The following is an 18,064-nucleotide window of genomic DNA, read 5'->3' as shown; positions in this document are numbered from 1 at the left end:
AAGGTGTCTTTATTTTCCTCTCTCCCCTACACTTCCTAAAACTGGTCATTAGATCTAGGCTTGATTAGATTCAGCTTTGATTTTTTTTTTTTTTTTTTTTTTTGCAAAGAGCATTTCATGGATGCCTGTAGACTTCCTCATTGCATTGGAAGGACCCTGTTCTCTCCCCTGTGACATTGTGATTGACCAGTTGGGCTCAGGTGTTCAGTCCAATCCATCCATTCTGGCTCCCACATCAGCCTTCTACTTCATGATCAACAACTTCCATGAACGTGTCCTTTTTACTTATTAGCAGAAATTCTCCTATAAATAACTTTCCCTCATCAACTATTTGCTTCCCTGAAACAGAACTCCCATATTTTCCAGTTTTCACAAAAATTGAGTTGGTGTCCTAGACAGCTTCTAAGGTGACCTTTAAGATTTTTTAACTATTATGAACTGAAGTGTTTTTTCATATTTGAAATATGTTTCAACCCACTGCAATTGTTATTCCTTTTCTTTTCTTTTTTTTTTTTTTTAAGGATTTTACTTATTTATTTGACAGAGAGAGCGAGAGCACAAGCACGGGGAGAGGCAGAGGGAGAGGGAGAAGCAGGCTCCCTGCTCAGCAGGGGAGCCTGACGTGGGGCTTGATCCCAAGCAGACACTTAACCGACTGAGCCACCCAGGCATCCTGCAATTGTTATTTCTGACAGTCACACTGTCCCACATTTGGTGAGTGGAGCCCCTTCGAGATGGTTTGAGGTCCTTCCCCATGGCCCCAGTGGTTTCTTAAGCTTCCTTCACTGCACACTGGTACCAACCCAGGCTCGTTTCCTACATGTGCTGTTCATAAACCCGAAAGCAGCCATTTCATTCTGGAACCTTGATCAGTTTTAGTTGAAAATGGTATTCAGAAATGGCAACCTAGCTACCAGAGGTGCTCGCTGCTTCTAAGCCTTGAAAGAGCTAGGAAATCTTTTTAAAGGAAAAAAACATGAGTCCATACTGATTTTCCAATTCAAATGTGGCCTAACAAAATTCTGAATTTGAATTTTTATTTTTTTGTCTAATGGTAAAGTCTGGATTCCTAATGACGGTTAAAAAAAAAAACAACCCACAAAAACCTTTATTTTCTTTATTCTAGATTGCGCTCCTCTCTCAATAGGAGTCTTCATACTGTTTAAGCTCACTCTCTCTTCAGTCACTCTTGTCCTTAGGATGCTTTCCACAAGGAAAGTTCTAGGTTTGAAAGCATTCTTTGTGAGGTTAGGTCACCAACTTGATACCCAGATTAATTTGTTTCATTTTATTTCCAATTTTTAAGGACCGTTCTCTATTTCATAATTTTGACTTGTTTCACAGTCATGTATAACCCTGACACAGTTCAACGTCAAAAGTACAAAACATGCTCAATGAAGTCCAGCTTTGAGTCCTTCCTAGTCCCTCCTCTGTCCCCTCTCCCTAGAGGTAATCAGTTTTTGTTTTTGACTTATTCTCCTACTTTTATGAAAAGATTTTATGTGTATGAATATATACATACATTGACACACACAAACACACGTTTAATGTTCCCTATTTTCTTAGATAAAACCGTATATTCGTTTGTCATATTGGCTGCCGTAACAAAACACCACAGACTAGGTGGTTACACAGCCTTAATCTCTTTTCTCACAGTTTTGGGGGCTGGAAGTCCAAGATCAAGGTGCTGGCAGGCTTGTCTCCTCTGAGGCCTCCCTCTTCAGTGTGCAGATGGCCACCTTCCTGCTGCCTCTTTACATGGCCTTCTCCCTGGGTGTGTGCACACTTAGGGTCTCCTTTTGTGTCCAAACTTCCTCTTATAAGGACACAAGTCAGACTAGAGACCATCCCAACGGCCTCATGTTAACTCGATCACCCAATCAAAGGCCTTATCTCTAAATATAGTCACATTCTGAGGTGCTGGAGGTTAGGGCTTCAATGCAGAAGTATTTTGGGGGCAGGGTGGGGTGGGATCACAATTCAGTACCAAGAAACCTACTATATATGTTATTGTACACCTTATTTTTCTCACTTAACAGTAAATACATCCTGGCATCATCCCATCACTGGAAATTCTCTCCACTATTTTCTACAGCTGCAAGATACTTTGTCAACACACCATAGTTTATTCAACCAGTCTTATACTGACGGACATAGAGTTTTTTGGGTTTTTTTGCATTACAGCGGGTACTGCAAAAAATAACTGTTCTATGCCTTTTTGTATTTTTGCCATTGGATCTGAGACAGATTCCCAGACATGAGATTGCTGGGCCAAAAGGTAAATTTGTTTCTTGTCATCAACTTTTAAAATATATCTTGAACCCCTGACCTGTAAGATAACCATAATGACAGCTGTAGTGCTTGCTATGGCCAGGCATTGTTCTAAGCATTTTACAAGCATTAACTCATTTAATGCACACAACAAGCTTATAAACTAAGTACCGTTATTACCTTTCTTTAAAAACCAATAGAGAAATCCAGAATCTTGCCTGCCATTCCACTGGTAGGAGGCGGTCAAGCCAGAATTTAGAACCCAGGTTGTCTGGCTGCAGAACGTGCGCTGTTAACCCCTTATACCGAATGCTAACACCCTCACTGACACCTTCTCTACCCACTTTTCATCTTCTCCTAGTAGCTACATTTAGACCATCGTGCACAACAATCAAGTTCTTAAAGCTTTGCCCTTAGTTGAAAACAAAGAGCACTTACATTATGACTGTAAACATTTTTCATTGCTCTGCCAAGGACAAAGCTCATCTTCCTTTCCTCTGGCGCCCCCTGTAGGTGACTCCTAGCACTAGAAAACATACTTTTCCTTACACTCCTTTACTGCGTGGAATCACATTTAAGGTCTGCTTCATATTTACTCTAAAACTTTTATACACGGACTTTTATTTTTTATTATATTTTATATAATTACCTTTCTTTTTCTTCTTATATGACACACCTTCCACTTTCTCAACCATAGGTCTTTTTGTTTTTCTCTCCAGAGACCATATATCCCTGGAGCACCCTTTCCTCTTGCTCAAATTGGGACTGGCTACTTTTTAACGCTGGCTGAACAACCATGTTCAGAGATTTCCCTTGCACTTCTCTCCTGTATTATTAGATTCACTGTGTTCTGAATCCTTAAGCTTACTTCCTCAGTTTGCTAGAGTATCTCCTCCAATAATACCCAAAGAAAAAGTTTCAGAGTCCCTGAGTGTCTAAATGTCTTTATTTTTTCTTTTACACTTAATTGAATTTGGCTGGGTTCATAATATTGGGCTGAAATCAAGTTTCATTCAAAACTTTAAAAGTCTTGTTCAATTACCTTTCAGCATTTGGGCTGCTGGTAAACTTGATACTACTCAGATTCTTGTTTCTGGGAGGAAAAGTCCACTTTTCTTGTTGTCCTTATTGTTCAATTTCATGCTGACAGGCTGAAGTCCTGGTCTTTTTTTTTTTTTTTTTTTAAATTGTACTAGGCATTCAGTAGACCCTTAGAACCTGAAGACTCCTTTCTTCCGCTATTAGAAATCCCCTTCTTTGGACAATTTCTCTCATTCTATCTTCGTGTTCTTTCTGAGAGACCTACATAGTCTCCTAGATTCAACTTTCACGTCTCTTATTACTAGCTTGTTTCTCTTTTGCTCTACCTTCTGGGAGACTTTCCTTTATTCTCTAGTCCAACTACTAAATTTTACATATTTATGAATATTTCTCCCTCTGCTCCTTTTTTATAGCAGCCTCTTAGTTTTATGCAGATAATATTTTCTTAAATCCGAGTATGTCAGGTTTTTTTTTTTAAATACAGTTTCCTTCCATTCCCAGAATAATCTCTCTTTCTTGGGTCAGTTTTTCGACTTTTAAATATTGATCTCTCATCTCTTGTTTCTACTCAGTTGTCTGATTTTACAGAAGACTGGATAAATTGGTCTGAGAGTTTCCTCTGTTTTCCAGCTCCGTCTCTTTCTGGCAGGGAAATTCTACTGGCAACTCTGTGCAGGGTGGGGCAGGGCAGAATGGGGAGTCTCATCTGCAGGCTTTGCTTGAGGGCAAGAGCCAGCTGTAAAGACCATGGGACTTTCCAAATGCCAGAATGAGGGCTTTCACCTACATGATAACAACTGTTCTGAGATGGGAGAACATGGCAGGACCGGGGGTGGGGTGCCAACTGGTACAAATTGTCTCATATACAGAACTTCAGTTATTCTGTTTTCCATTACCACTTCCCACTCTCATCTTCCACTGGACTTGCCAACACTGGGCCCAGAGTCTTCTGGGATCGCGCAGTGTGCAGGCTGGTTCCCAATGCCTCTCTGACTCCCTCTGAGCACATCCTGGGCTATAAATCTACCTCTTTCATCTGTCAATGTGCCCTCATCCACTTTTTCTTCCAGGGAGTCACTGAAGGCTGTCATCTGTTGCTTAATATCCCTGCTCCCTTCCTTCCTCTTCTCATTGCTATTCTGAGTCTAGTCTTTTATTATACCAATTATTTTAATTCCATGGGGTCCTGGGAGGGGTTGGAACAAACCTTAATGCTCAATCCTCCTTGAACTTTCTGGCTATTGATTTTATGTCAAAAAGTACATGTACATTCTTTGTAGCAGTGTTTTTTAAAAAGTCTGAAGAAAACCAATTTCTGATGCAATAATAAAGGTGTATGCACATTTTTTAACTTACGTGTATTTTTTTTCAGCAAAGGGATCTTTCAAAGGAGTGTGATCTAAAAGAGGGATTAAACCAGGACAACTTCCAGTTTCTTCTGGCTTTGCAGACTTGCAGATGTTTGGGCCATGTTTAAGCCAGTTCCTGTTTCACGGAACAGGATGGAAGTTTACTGTTTTTTTGGGTGGGGGGAGGTGGGGTAAAATTGAGGAGTTTAGTTTTGGAAAAGTTGATATCTGAGGTGCTTGTAGGATGGGTTGAGAAGAGAAGTCTAGTAGGCCATTAATCATGTTTATAGATCAGAAAGATTTGGGACACATCAACCATGCTGCCTATGATATCACCCGGAAAATACACAATTTAGAAAGGCAAAGAGTAGAGCTCTGGGTAATACAGACTAAGGCTGGGTGGAAAAAAAATAAACCTTTAACGGAGACTGTAAAGGGATGCTCTCAGTTTTGCCAAATGCCGCTGAGGTGGCAAGGAACCACGAGACCTCAAAGGCTGTACTAGCTTTTAGTCACTAAGTTACTCAACACCTTGGAAAAACAATTCAAGTGAAGAGGTGGAAAGTGAGACCAGACTTCAGGTCTTATCTGAAGCTATGACTGCCATCAGAGCACCTGTGAGTCTCCCTAGGAGCAGCATTAGATGGGAGAGGGGGTGGGGGTGGATTAATCCAGAGGTGAAGTGGAATGAAACGGATGGAGAACAGGCGTTACTGACAAGAGGTGGTGAAACAGATCAGGCAGCTCCGGGTGAACAAGGAAATGCAGGATATGACGGGATATCTGAATGCTGGAGGGTACGCAGAGGGGCCAGAAGATCGTTAGTACTGAAACAGGTATGTGAGGGAGTGAGAACGCTGGCTGGAGAGGCAGCTGGGGGCAGTGAATGGGACACAGAAGTGTGGACTATTAAAAGTGGGCAGGTCTTAGGGACCAACAAGCTGTGGGGAATGGCAGAGGAAGGTCTGGATCACTGAAGTGGCCGACGTCCGGTGACTGAGTTAAGGTGCATCGGCTATCCATAAAGAGGTCGTGAAGTCCCCCTGAGCCAGCACAGGCCTTGAAGTGTCGAGGAAGATGAAGAGCCAGTTTCTAAATTCTTCCTCAAATATGGGAAGAGATCTAGCCCCTGGTAGAAGTGAAGGCAAACAAGGGGCAGATGGCACACTCACCTTTGTCTAAGAAATGAGAGGGTTCCTTGCATAGGGTGAGGTTAGATTTGATTCAAAGGTAAGAATTTAACATTTGAGTGCTGATGTTTTACTGCACTAAATGTACATAATACAATGAAGATATAAAAATGGTTCTCAGGTAATTACAGCTGAGTATATAATTGCCTCTGGCCCTTTCTATTCTATGATGCTTTTAATACTCTTGGTCTAATGTTAACTAGAAAAATTTTGTTTCCATGCTTTCCTAATCATACAACAAAGAAATATACCACTTCTACTCTTATTATATCTTTAAACACACACTTACCTGATTCTTTTTCGGAAGTACCCCTCCTATGCGCTTCCTTTCCTGAGATTTCCTCCTAGTAATTTTCTTTTCTTTACAAGGCTGAGCTTCTGTATTAAGTAAGTTGCAAACATTCTCTTCTGCAAAAGTGATCAATTGCTATAAAGAAAATTTAAAGGAGGGATACCATAAAACACAAGCAAGTGCATCTTGATGTATGTTTCTCACATTTATTTTCCTTCCCACACTGCTTCTACATTTTCTATCCCAGTTCCTTTTAATTCACAAATTCCATTAGAAGTACTTTAACTATCTTAAACTCGAATGGGGGAGAAGAGTAATTACCAATTTCTGATCTTATTAAACAGACCCAGAGGCATATGCACTCTGTCCATTATTTTAAGGAAGAAAAAAAAAGTTTAAAATTAGTTGATTTATTTCTTTATCAAATATTTACTAAGCATCTACAATTTAGGAGCTAACTCCTGTTGAGTTATGGGTGGAAACATGCATTTAGATTATCTAAATGTGAATTCTGGGTTTATCACCCAACAATATCAGCTAAAAGCCCCATAATGGTATATTATATATTTATGAATTTAGACAAAAATCCAATTTTATCTAGTTTGATGAAATAGGAAAAGACATGCATTTAATGGGAGTTATGTTCCTACTGAAAAGAGTTAAAACCCAGTGTTAAGAAAAAAATTAAAAAGGGAAATACTTTTGTAAAAAGATATAATTATGCCATTTTCTGGCTCTGTTAATTACACACTACTCTTTTTTTTTTTTTTACAGATTTTATTTATTTATTTGACAGAGAGAGACAGCGAGAGAGGGAACACAAGCAGGGGGAGTGGGAGATGGAGAAGCAGGCTTCCCGCTGAGCATGGAGCCCAATGTGGGGCTGGATCCCAGAACACTGGGATCATGACCTGAGCCGAAGGCAGACGCTTAACGACTGAGCCACCCAGGCGCCCCAATTACACACTACTCTTCTCCACTGTGTACCTCAATAAAATCCACAAAGCCACATAGATCCCAAATAAATGTTCCAAACAGATTACCTTCTACATTAACACAAACTCTGAAAGCACCTTGTTTTATTGTATTTTTCTTCTAACAGAATTAAAATCAAATCAGAAAAACAGCATTACCATGGGTTATATGCTACATAGGTAAGGTGTTAGCTCTCAGTGACATTAATCAAATCAAGATTTTACCCATAATCCTGTGGTCATAAAAACAGAAAAAATCTATAGCAAGATTTAATTGTGCCAAATACAAACACTTACACTTCTTCTGTTAGAGGCCCGTGTTATTCTACCAACTTTATGGGAGGCAATTTTCTCATGGTTTTTTGAAGAGCTAAAGGTATCAGTTCCTGATGAAGAAGACACAAGCAAAATTAGGGTGGCTAACAAAAAGTTGTAAGAGCCATCATTTTTCAGATATACTGGATACTGTTTTGGATAGGCACCTCTGCTTTTAGCATAATATAATATCTAAACATAAATAATTTAACTACCAAGAATAAATTTTGAGATTCAAAAACAGAAGTTTACTGAATACCCAGAAACTTTCACCACATTCCAAGGAGAATGCATACCGTATTACCCTAAGATAACAGATGAAATCACATTATAGTAAATACCATATTTCACTCATGTCCATTTATTCCAAGCTACATCTTGTATAGTGAAATTGCAATAAAGGGCATTAAGATGATCATGAAAATAATTTTTTTAACTTAAAAAATTCAGGTAACTTTTTCATTTGATCACTTTTAATGGTAGAAATGAAAGGCAGTATAATGCATAAAAGACCATGGGCTTTGGAACGTGACAGACTACGCTTCCAGGTTTAGCTCTAACTTCACACTCCAGGTCTTGGATTCTGTAGCAGTGAATTTGGTTTGTGTCTTCCAGCCAACGAGAAGCCACTAAGGGATTTCCGTCAAGGGAGAGACATGAATAATGGTTCCCGTGACATTTGTCATCCAAATCCTGGCTTGCCTTGTCATATCATAAAGAAGACGGGGACTTGAAAAGTGCCAGTGCGCAACAGGCCAACTTAATGTTGGTGAACAATTCTGGACCCTGAAAAATGACCCTTGTGGTGCACATCGTTCAGTTGTGCCAACTGTTACAAGGAGCCTACTGTTGACAGGAGTTGAGAGGGCAACTCCACTGTCTGCAGGGACTTGAAAAACGGGGGTACCATCTACGGAAGTTAACTGTGGGTGATTACAAGGTGTGAGACCTGGATGGGCAAGAGACCCCCCCCCTTTTTTTTTTTTAAGATTTATATATTTTAGAGAGAGAGCACACAAGCAGGGGGAAGGGCAGAAGGAGAGGGAGAGAATCTCAAGCAGGCTCCGACTCCCTGCTGAGTTCAGGGCCCTGCACAGGGCTCAATCTCACCACCCTGAGATCATGACCTGAGCCAAAATCAAGAGTCAGACGCTTAACCAACTGAGCCACCCAGGGGCCCCAAGAGACTTCTTATAAGCTTTTCTATATGGTTTTTTAAACCAAGCATGCATTGTTATAATAAAATTTTAAAAGGAAATTAAGGCTTAGTTTCATATATATACATATTGAAAATAACACTTATCTGGTTTTAAGATAAATAAAAGTTACTACCTGAAAGAGTCTCAGAGATTGAAGACTTACTAAGAGGACTCAGAACTGCAAATGATACCTGAAGAGGTTCTATGTTTTCCTAAACAAAGAAAAACAAGAGTAGAAATTAGACATCCTTAAATTCAGTGGACATGTAATGTACCCAAAGAGAAAATATGGATTTCTTTTTGTAAGTGGAACTGTAGTAAGCATAGAGATGGGAAATCAGTAAAAGATTAAGAAAAAAAGTCAAAGCAAAACAAAGATATTGAATATAAAAATACTTTATAATATTTACCAATCTTTAATGAAACTATGTTTACTAACTACAGTCCAACAAATAAAATATTAAATGGAAGTAGCCATAATGATCTATTAATAACTTACTCTTTGGGTTACTTAAAATCACATGTCCTAATTCTATAGTAAATGGAACATTCCGTTAATAAATAGACAACCTAACATTTGAGTATTATTCAGGGGAACTTCAGGGAAAATGGCAATACAAATGCAGATGTCAAATCTTTATTTCCCACATAATTGTCAGTATGATGGTAGCTGTTGGTTTTTCATAAATAAAACTTGTCAGTTTGAAGAAATTTTCTTTAATCACCAGTTTGCTCAGAGTTCTTATCAGAAATGACCATATGGTTTTTCTTAATTTGTTAATATGGTGTATAAATAGATCGTTTTTCAGATATTAAACCAACTTGGCATCTCTGGGTTAAATCTCACTTGGTCATGATGTATTATGTTCATGAGGTGATAGTTTTCTTATAATGTCTGACTATGGTCTCAGGTTAATGCTGGCATTTATGAACTGTGAATTACTCTCATCTCCCCAATTTGTTTGAAAGAGTATACATAAAATTAGGTCTTCCTTAAGTCTTTGGTAGAATTCATTAGCAAAATCATCTGGACATGCAGTTTTCTTTGTGGGAAGGTTTTACCTACAACTTAAATTTCTTCAGTTGATATAGGGCTAATGAGGTAATTTATATCTTCTAGTCTGAGATTTGGTAGTTCGTGTTTTTCAAGGAATGGGTCTAGTTTACTCAAGTTGTTGAATTTATTGGCATTAAGTTTTTTATAATACCCTTACTATCTTTTTATCTGTATTATCCTTCTAAAACCTGTTAGAATATGTGGTCAAGTCACATTTCATTCCTTATATTGGTAATTTGAGTATTTCCCCTTTTTTTCCTCTGAATAGTCTGATTAGAAGTTTACTCATTTATTTTTCTAAAGCATCTTTTTTATTTCAATGATTTTTCTCTATTTTTATTTTTTACTTCATTGATTTCTGCATTTATCTTTATTAATTCCTTCTGTTTACTTTGGCTTTAATTTGCTTTTATTGGTTTCTGTTTTTTTAAGATTTTATTTATTTATTCGACAGGAAGAGACAGTGAGAGAGGGAACACAAGCAGGGGGAGTGGGAGAGGGAGAAGCAGGCTTCCCACTGAGCAGGGAGCCCGATGTGGGGCTCGATCCCAGGACCCCAGGATCATGACTTGAGCCAAAGGCAGACGCTTAACGACTGAGCCACCCAGGCGCCCCCTTTTATTAGTTTCTTAAAATGGAAGTTGGGATCATTAATTTGAGATGTCTCTTATGCTGAAATACAGGCTTTAATTATTTCCCTCTAAGCCTGCTTTCGTGCATCCCACACATTTTTGCTGTCATTCTGTAGTGTTTAAGGTTTACAGCACACGTGTTTAACTCACACTATTTTGTGTACAGCCTAAGAACCCCTCTCAGCCTCTATGCCATATTACTTTTGTTATGTATCTTACTGACATGTTATAAACCAAACAATACGCTATTGTTATCCTTGCTTTAAAGAATCTGTTATAGAGATTAATAATAATAAAATCTGTTACATTTGCCCACATGGGTTAGCAGCTTCAGTGCTCTTCATTCCTTTGTTAGATTTCCATTGGGGGCCTTTTTTTTTTTTGATTAAAGGACTTCCTCCAGCATTTCTTCTAATGCTCACCCACTATGGTAATGAATCCGCTCAGCTTCCAGATGACTGAAAAAGCCTGACCTTCACCTTTATTTTGAAAGGTGGTTTCACTGGATATAGAATTCTAGTTTGACAAGTTTTGTTGTTGTTACTGCTTTGGTTTTTTGCTCCAAGTAAATGCTGCTGCGTTGTCCTTTGGCTTGTAGTTTCTAATGAGAGTTCTGCTGCCTCTCATGTTTGTTGTTCTTTATGTCACAGGTACTTTTGCTCTAGGTCCTCGCAGGCCATATATCATGGATTCTAAGCAATGATGTGTCTTTTCATACTATTTCATGTTTCTTGTGCTAGGAATTTAAACTTCAGATTTGAGTTTATAATTTTATCAAATTGGAAAATTTTCAGCCATTACGTTTCAAATATTTTTTCTGTTCTTTCTAATCTCTCCTCTCCTTTGGGGACTCTAATTACATGCATATTATGTCACCTAAATTTGTACCAAGCTCACCAACTGCTCATTTTTGTTCAGTCATTTTTATTCTTTCACGGAGAATAATTTCTATTGCTACGTCTTTAAGTTTGCTAATTTTTTCTTTTGCAATCTCTAATATGCTATTAATCTCATTCAACATATTTTTCTTCCCAAAGATTATAATTTTCAGTGACTGTAATGTACAGAGTTCAAGCTGGATCTTTTCTGTATCTTTCATGTTCTTAACAAGTTCAATCTTTCCTCCACTTTCTTGAACATATGAAAGATAGTTAAAGTAACTTTTTCAATGTCTTCGTCTACAAATTCTACCATATGTGTAATTTCTGGGTCTACTTTTAGGGACTGATTTTTCTCATTATGGGGCATCTTTTCTTACACATCTATTAGTTTTTAATTGAAATGTCAGACATTTTGAATTTAATGCTATTTGACACCGGATAGTTTTGCTGTTCTTGAGCTAGGTTATACAATGCAGTAAAGTCGCTTGGAGGAAAGCTGTGTCCTTTCAAAGCTTGCTTTTAAGCTCTGCTAGGCTTTTAGTCTAACTCTGTTCTACTAGTGAGGCAATACTCTCCTGAGTACCTGATGCCCTCTGAATTATAAGGTTTTTCTATCACTCAGGTTGCTGGGGGCACTTCTTGCCCCTCTGTAAGCTCTAGGGATTGTTCCCTCTGCTCCATTTGGGTAGTCCTTTCCCTGGCATCAGGCAGTTTATTCACAAGCACACACTGACCAGTACTCCGCTGAGGCTCAAGTGAGACCCTATGCACATCTCCAGAGCTCCCTGGGCAGCTCTCTCCTCTCTGGTCCTTTGCCACGAGACGAGCTCTAGCCTCCTTTGCTCTCCCAGACCCCAGCTCCATTTTCTCAACTCATGGAGACTGCCAGGCTCCACCGAGGTAGACCCTTCCTGTGCTGTCGCCTGGAAGTCCAGCCCAGGCAGGAAGCTGGGGCTCCTGTACAGCTTGCCTCATTTGTTACCCCTCTCTTGGGATTACTCTCCTGTGCTTCCTGACGTTCTATGTCTGAGAACCATTGTTGTGTATATTTTCTCGTTTGTTTTTGTTTTTTTGTTTCTTTTGAAAACGTAAATTAGGTCCCTGTTACTCCACCTTGGCTGAAAGTGGAATATTTTTATTTCAAAGTATAATAGGCAAGGGAGAGAATGAATGATGGTCCCAGTATAAAAATGGGTAAAGATTAACAGACAATTCTCTAAAGAAATTCAAATGGCTTATAAACACATGAAAAATGTTCAAACCACATTAGTAAACTAAAAGTTTTCAAGTCATCTGTTTCTCCTATTAAGCTATTTTAAAAAGTACAGTTAAAGAGATGCTCAATTTAAAAGACTGTGTGTTAACAGACGGAGCATCATTGGAAATAAACTGTCAGGAAAAAATTCTAACTTATTTAAAGATAACAGATGACTTGGATATAATAGCATACTGATACTATTTGTGGCAAAAACAAAACACTTGGCTAAGATTATCTATTTAGTATTCTTAAGTCCTAAAAAAGCATGATAGTCAATATATATTTAGGTCTGTTCAATAAGTACATATTGTAAGTTCTACTGTAAACATATTTTAAGGAAATCAATAATTCAAAAGATGTTAGTTTATACTGATACCGGACTAAAAAAGTTTCTTCTCTAATAAAATCTTGCAAAAATTAAAAAAAAAAAGAAAGTATAGTTAATACGCAGGGTTTACCAAGTGTGGTAAATTAAAACCATTTATACTGCTGTTAAGTCCAAGTTAGTACACTTTCTGGATACTCAGCAATATGTATCAAAAAGGTAAAAAAAAAAAAAAATCCTATTTTTTCATCCAGTAATTCTACCTACAGAAATTCATCTTAGAGGAAAAAAGTTTGTATTTACAGTGTATCAGTTCTAAGGCTGTTGCTCTCTCACATCTTCACACCTCTGAAATCTGAGTATATCCTACAATTATCGTGTGTGACAGCTTGGTTCTAGCCTCTTTTCTTGGTGATACATAAAACCATGGTACATCTTACAGTCAACAGTATTTAGGGTCCATTAAATATGCTATGTACAAGGAGTCATGCAAGTATGAGAACACAGCTAATACCCCGTGCACCTGTCATGATGAACACAGGGTGGGGGAAAAAAAAACCTACCCAGAAAAATGCATTAATTTATACCATGACACATCATTTAGTCCATTTCATGATTTTGAAGCATAATTATTATTCACACAAAACAGGTGAGGTCTGATGAAAATAGAAACAAGTTTGTTCCACTTTTCACACTTACAAGATTCTCCCCCTTGTCATCAAAATTTGGTTGTGATAACTGCAACTGCACAGGAACTGGTGATTGCTCAAGTAGCAGGGGACTGATACTACTTAAATCCTTTTTGCGGACAGGTGTTCCTCCTTTACGCAATGGAGTATTTGCTGGCAAGGACTCATCAAACACCTCAGGGCTTAGATCCTCTCCAAAAGTAACTCTCTTCCTCTTCCTGATGTTTAGAAAAGCTGGCACTTTACAATTTTCTTGACCTTCTATAGATAATAAATGGATAGATAAAAAAAATTAGGCTATTTCTTATCTAAAAATGCATACCCTAGACTCTTTTAACATGATTAGATTTAGCTCTTATTTGTATAATAGAAAATACAGTTTGTAGAAAAAAGAAATGCAAAATGGAAAAGGTTAAGCAGTAGTTCTAAAATATGGTTAACAGATTTTAAAGTAAATTTTGCATAAATGTCTTAGAAGTTTACAAAATTGGAATATCAATTTCCTTTACAAGTATTGCCATTAAGCACAAATGGGCAGATGAAATGGACAGACCAATTGGGAGGCTCTCCAAAGAGATTCCAGCCAACTGTTCTTCATTCCCATGTAATGTGAGAAGCATCAAGGCATTTAGCAGATCACTGAAAATACCACATACTAGATCAGATACTTCACAAGAAAATGAAATCCTCAGGCTTCAAAATAAATGTGAATTTTTTACCTGCTTTTTGTTCTTTGCAACAGTTTGCAAGATTTGAGATTAAGCTTGGATGAGTCCCATCATCACAGAGATTGTCACAGTGTTCCTAAACAAAATAAACGTCGGTGAATAATCTTACACATATAAATGCATATGCACAATCATTAAGAAAGGCCACTCTGAACTCCTGTCTTCCAAGGATAGATACTATGTAGCGTTGCAGATTACCTTTGCTTTCATAATTGTTCTGGCTTAATGACATGAGCCACAAAGAAAAACTGGATGCCCTAAACATTACTTTAGTAAATAGTATTTTAGGCCAAGATTAAAGAACAGAAATCCATAATATGGGCTAAACTCGTTCCATCATTTTTAATCTGGCAAATGAAGATAACGAAAATGTGAGTGGCTAGTTTATACCACAGATGGTGTCAGATAAGGCTGACTCTCTACAGGTATAAGAATTGCACGAAAATAAGAAAACAAAAAGGTAAATGGCATGATTGGCATGATGGGGTGTTCTGTCTTTTAAATATGGAAATCACACCTTTTCTAAGTGTGTAAACCTCCTGTCCACATTACTGTATTCTTGAGTTAGGAACAAGGAAAGAAGGTAGTGTCTGTCCCTCTCTACTTCCCCAAAAGCTTAGAGAGTTGGCAAGCTGGGGAGGAGGGACAGTGCAAGTACTGAAACACCAGACAGGGCCCCACTCCACACAGGGCCACTGGAGTGACGCAGGCGGGAGCCAGGGCTGTGGGCTCCATGAGTCACCTCCAAATCATCGCCTGCTTCCTAAACCCCGGACCAGCCCCTGCTCTCTACAGCTATTCATTTTCGCCAGTGCACCCAATTCCAGGAGCAGCACCTTCTCCCAACAACTGTCCTGCCCCAAACAAACCTCCTTGAGCAACTCTCAAGTCCATTTCATCTTCCTAACCAGGAAAATGCCCATACCAATATTTGTGAAATACGTGCACGTAGAAAACAAAATTCTTGAGACCTTTTAGGCTATCTTCAATTAAAACAACCACGAAAATTTAGCAACAACTCAAACTGTATACACCTACAAACTTTGGAGAGCTCAGTAAAAAGACTGTTGATTATAAAAATCTTTGTATAATTTTAGTGGTAGGACTTGATGTTTCCTATGTGATGCTGTTAATCAGTAAGGGTTATATGGATCATGGAGAGACGTGAAGTCTGTTTGAGAAAAATAAAACGAATACAAGATACGAATAAGCAGTGCTGCATAGAGACCCACATCAGCTCTTTAACCAGAAAAACTGTTAAACATTTAAAATAACCATTGACCATAACTATTCATGTCGACAGAAGGCGGTCTAGTTCATTTTGGCTTTAGAAACAGATGTGTAGGCATGGTTATATATTTAAATGCCTATGGATTGAAAAAAAAAATTACTTCTCATTTGCCAGGCACTGGTGCTAATTTCATATTATTATCCCAGTTAATGCTCAAATCACCCGTAAGGTAGTCACTAATATTGTCCTTTCAGAGATAAGGAAACCAGGGTACAAAAAGGGTACATAATTGGCACAGCTCTTAAACTTCAGAGGATCTGAAACCAGGCACTTGGGACTCCACAGCCCATCCTCTCAACCTCTCAGAGCACTTATAGCATGCCATGAATTTCAGTATCAGATTTATCTGGGTTCATTTAACAACCTCAAGCCTAAGTTTACTTAAAATGGGGCTAATATTCTCCTTGGAGTCTAGGCTGCATGTACATGATCTATGCCAGAACTGTCCACAGAAAGTACTCAATAAGGGGTGCATGGGTGGCTCAGTCCGTTAAGCATCCGACGCAGGTCATGATCTCAGGGTCATGAGATGGAGCCCCGTGTCAGGCTCTGTGCTGAGCGTGGAGCCTGCTTAAGATTCTCTCTCTTCGTCTCCCTCTACCCCTCCCTGCCACAACTCGTGTGCTTGCACGCTCATAAAAAAAATAAAAAATAATAAAAAAAAATACTCAATAAGTGCCAGCTAGTTCCCACCAACCTACTCTTAGCTCATACGAGCTGAGTTTAGAGAAACATACGTGCCTGTGAAAAAGCTATCTCTGAGACCAAATATTTTAGGTGGAAATAATTAACACATTTAATAACTATGAAACTCTTATAATATACAGTCTACATATATTAAATTCTACAAGTTATATTCCATACTGAGTTTAGAAAGAAAGGAAGGAAGGAAGGAAGGAACTCTGCACAGTGCTCTAAGTAAGAAAAGGAGGGGTAAACATTTAGGGCAAGATATCTCCTTTGAAACCAGTAGGACATACAATTCATAAGAATCGCTTTAAGCCAAAATGAGTATTCAATTTGCTTTAGAAAAAGTAGCTCTAAACTTACCTGCAGGCCTTCTGGAGACAGCTTAACAGAGGGCTTCTTTAGCACAGAACGAAGTACAAAGGTCTCAGAGGATGGAATGTCCCTCTTACACTGTGGAGTGACCAGGGACCTGACTTGGGAAGCGGTGTCTGTGCTCACTTCTGTAAAGTTCTCAATTGGAACAGCATCCCAAGCTCTTTTGCCCTCTATACACTCAGCAACCTTGACTCCTTCAAAGGAAACATGTAAACAAGAGAAAGACATCTGAATCAGGTTGTTCTACACCAAAAATATTATGTATTTGCAAAGAGAATAACACACTGTAAGAAGTTCTACCTCATATATCCGGCTTAGGGAATGACATCTGGAATTTCATTTGGATATATAAAGAAGAGAAGTGGCGCTGGCCATAGCTTTCAGTTCAAATCTAACTACTGAGGGTAAAGGTAAGCAAGGAGTTTTGGCTCCCATGAATCTAAGGAAGTGCCCAGGCCTCGAGACCCCTGTGCCTGGCACCAGAAAACCAACCTGAGGTGAGCAATGAAGGAGGACCAATTTCACTGCTGGGGTCAGAGGCATTTCAGCACGCAAGGGTGGTAGGAGGGAGAAGATGGGAGGTGAGGAGAAAGAGGATTAAATCAAAATTGTATATGCTGTGTGTGCTCTCAAACAAGGCAAGGCTTCCTCCTGCATATTTTTTCTCACAAGAGAGAACTTCCTTATGATCGACATTTAACAAATATATATTGGGCACTTACGATGTGACAGGCACTCTTTTCTAGGTGCTAGAGAGACAACGATGAATAAAACACAAAAATCTCCGATACTTTGGGAGACAGACAGACAATATAAAACACCTGGGAGGGGGAGAAGGCGAGAGGGAGCTATGGCTGTTGAAGGGAAGCATAGTGTGAGGGACCCCTGTGCTGGAACTGTTCTCGATCTTGTCTGCAGTGTGGTCACATGAGTCTACACATGATAAAATTACATGGAACTAAATATACACATAAATGAATGGACGTAAAACGGCTGAAATCTGAAAAAAAGTCAGTGGACTGTATCAGTGTCAATTTCCTGCTTGTGACACTGTATGACCGCTACCCAAGATGTTACCCCGTGGGGAACCTGGCGGGACGGGACACTGAATCCCTTTAGATATGATTTTTGTACAACTGCATGTGACTCTACAGTCACCTCAAAATAAAAAGTAAAAGAAATGTACAGGTAATAAGTAGTAATATGTGCCTTTAAAGGAAATAATGTCGAAATTAAGCGGATATGGCCGGATAAAGAGGGAGGGGGGAGCTGCTGTTTTGAGATGTTCAGGGATCAAGCAGGCATCTGAATGAAGTGAGGAAGTGAACCATGCATATATCTAGGGAAGAACCTTACATGCATGAAGCCAAGTGCAGAGATCTGAGATGGTAATGTACCAGACACCAGAGGCAGAACAAGGCCAGTGTGGCTGGAACAGTGTGAGCAAGGAGAAGAGAGCTAAGAAGCTCCAAGAGAAGGCTAAGGACTAGGTCAGGTGTGGACTGGG

General features: G+C 38.9%; 1 protein-coding gene across 1 annotated transcript in view; it reads right to left on the bottom strand.

The window, feature by feature from the left end:
- Positions 1–18,064, bottom strand: part of CDCA2 (cell division cycle associated 2) — a 46,324-nt gene that overhangs the window by 7,120 nt on the left and 21,140 nt on the right. The window contains exons 8-13 of the mRNA XM_032389167.1: positions 16,543–16,751; positions 14,193–14,277; positions 13,484–13,734; positions 8,765–8,843; positions 7,415–7,503; positions 6,141–6,278 (exon numbers count right to left, since the gene is read on the bottom strand). Coding sequence (XP_032245058.1) covers positions 6,141–6,278; positions 7,415–7,503; positions 8,765–8,843; positions 13,484–13,734; positions 14,193–14,277; positions 16,543–16,751 — 851 coding nt within the window. The remainder of the gene's footprint in view (positions 1–6,140; positions 6,279–7,414; positions 7,504–8,764; positions 8,844–13,483; positions 13,735–14,192; positions 14,278–16,542; positions 16,752–18,064) is intronic.

This window comes from Phoca vitulina, unplaced genomic scaffold (assembly GCF_004348235.1).
Source record: "Phoca vitulina isolate PV1807 unplaced genomic scaffold, GSC_HSeal_1.0 scaffold53, whole genome shotgun sequence".
Taxonomy (NCBI): Eukaryota; Metazoa; Chordata; class Mammalia; order Carnivora; family Phocidae; genus Phoca; species Phoca vitulina.
Note: the sequence above shows the minus strand (reverse complement) of the source record. Positions and strands in the feature narration are given on the sequence as shown.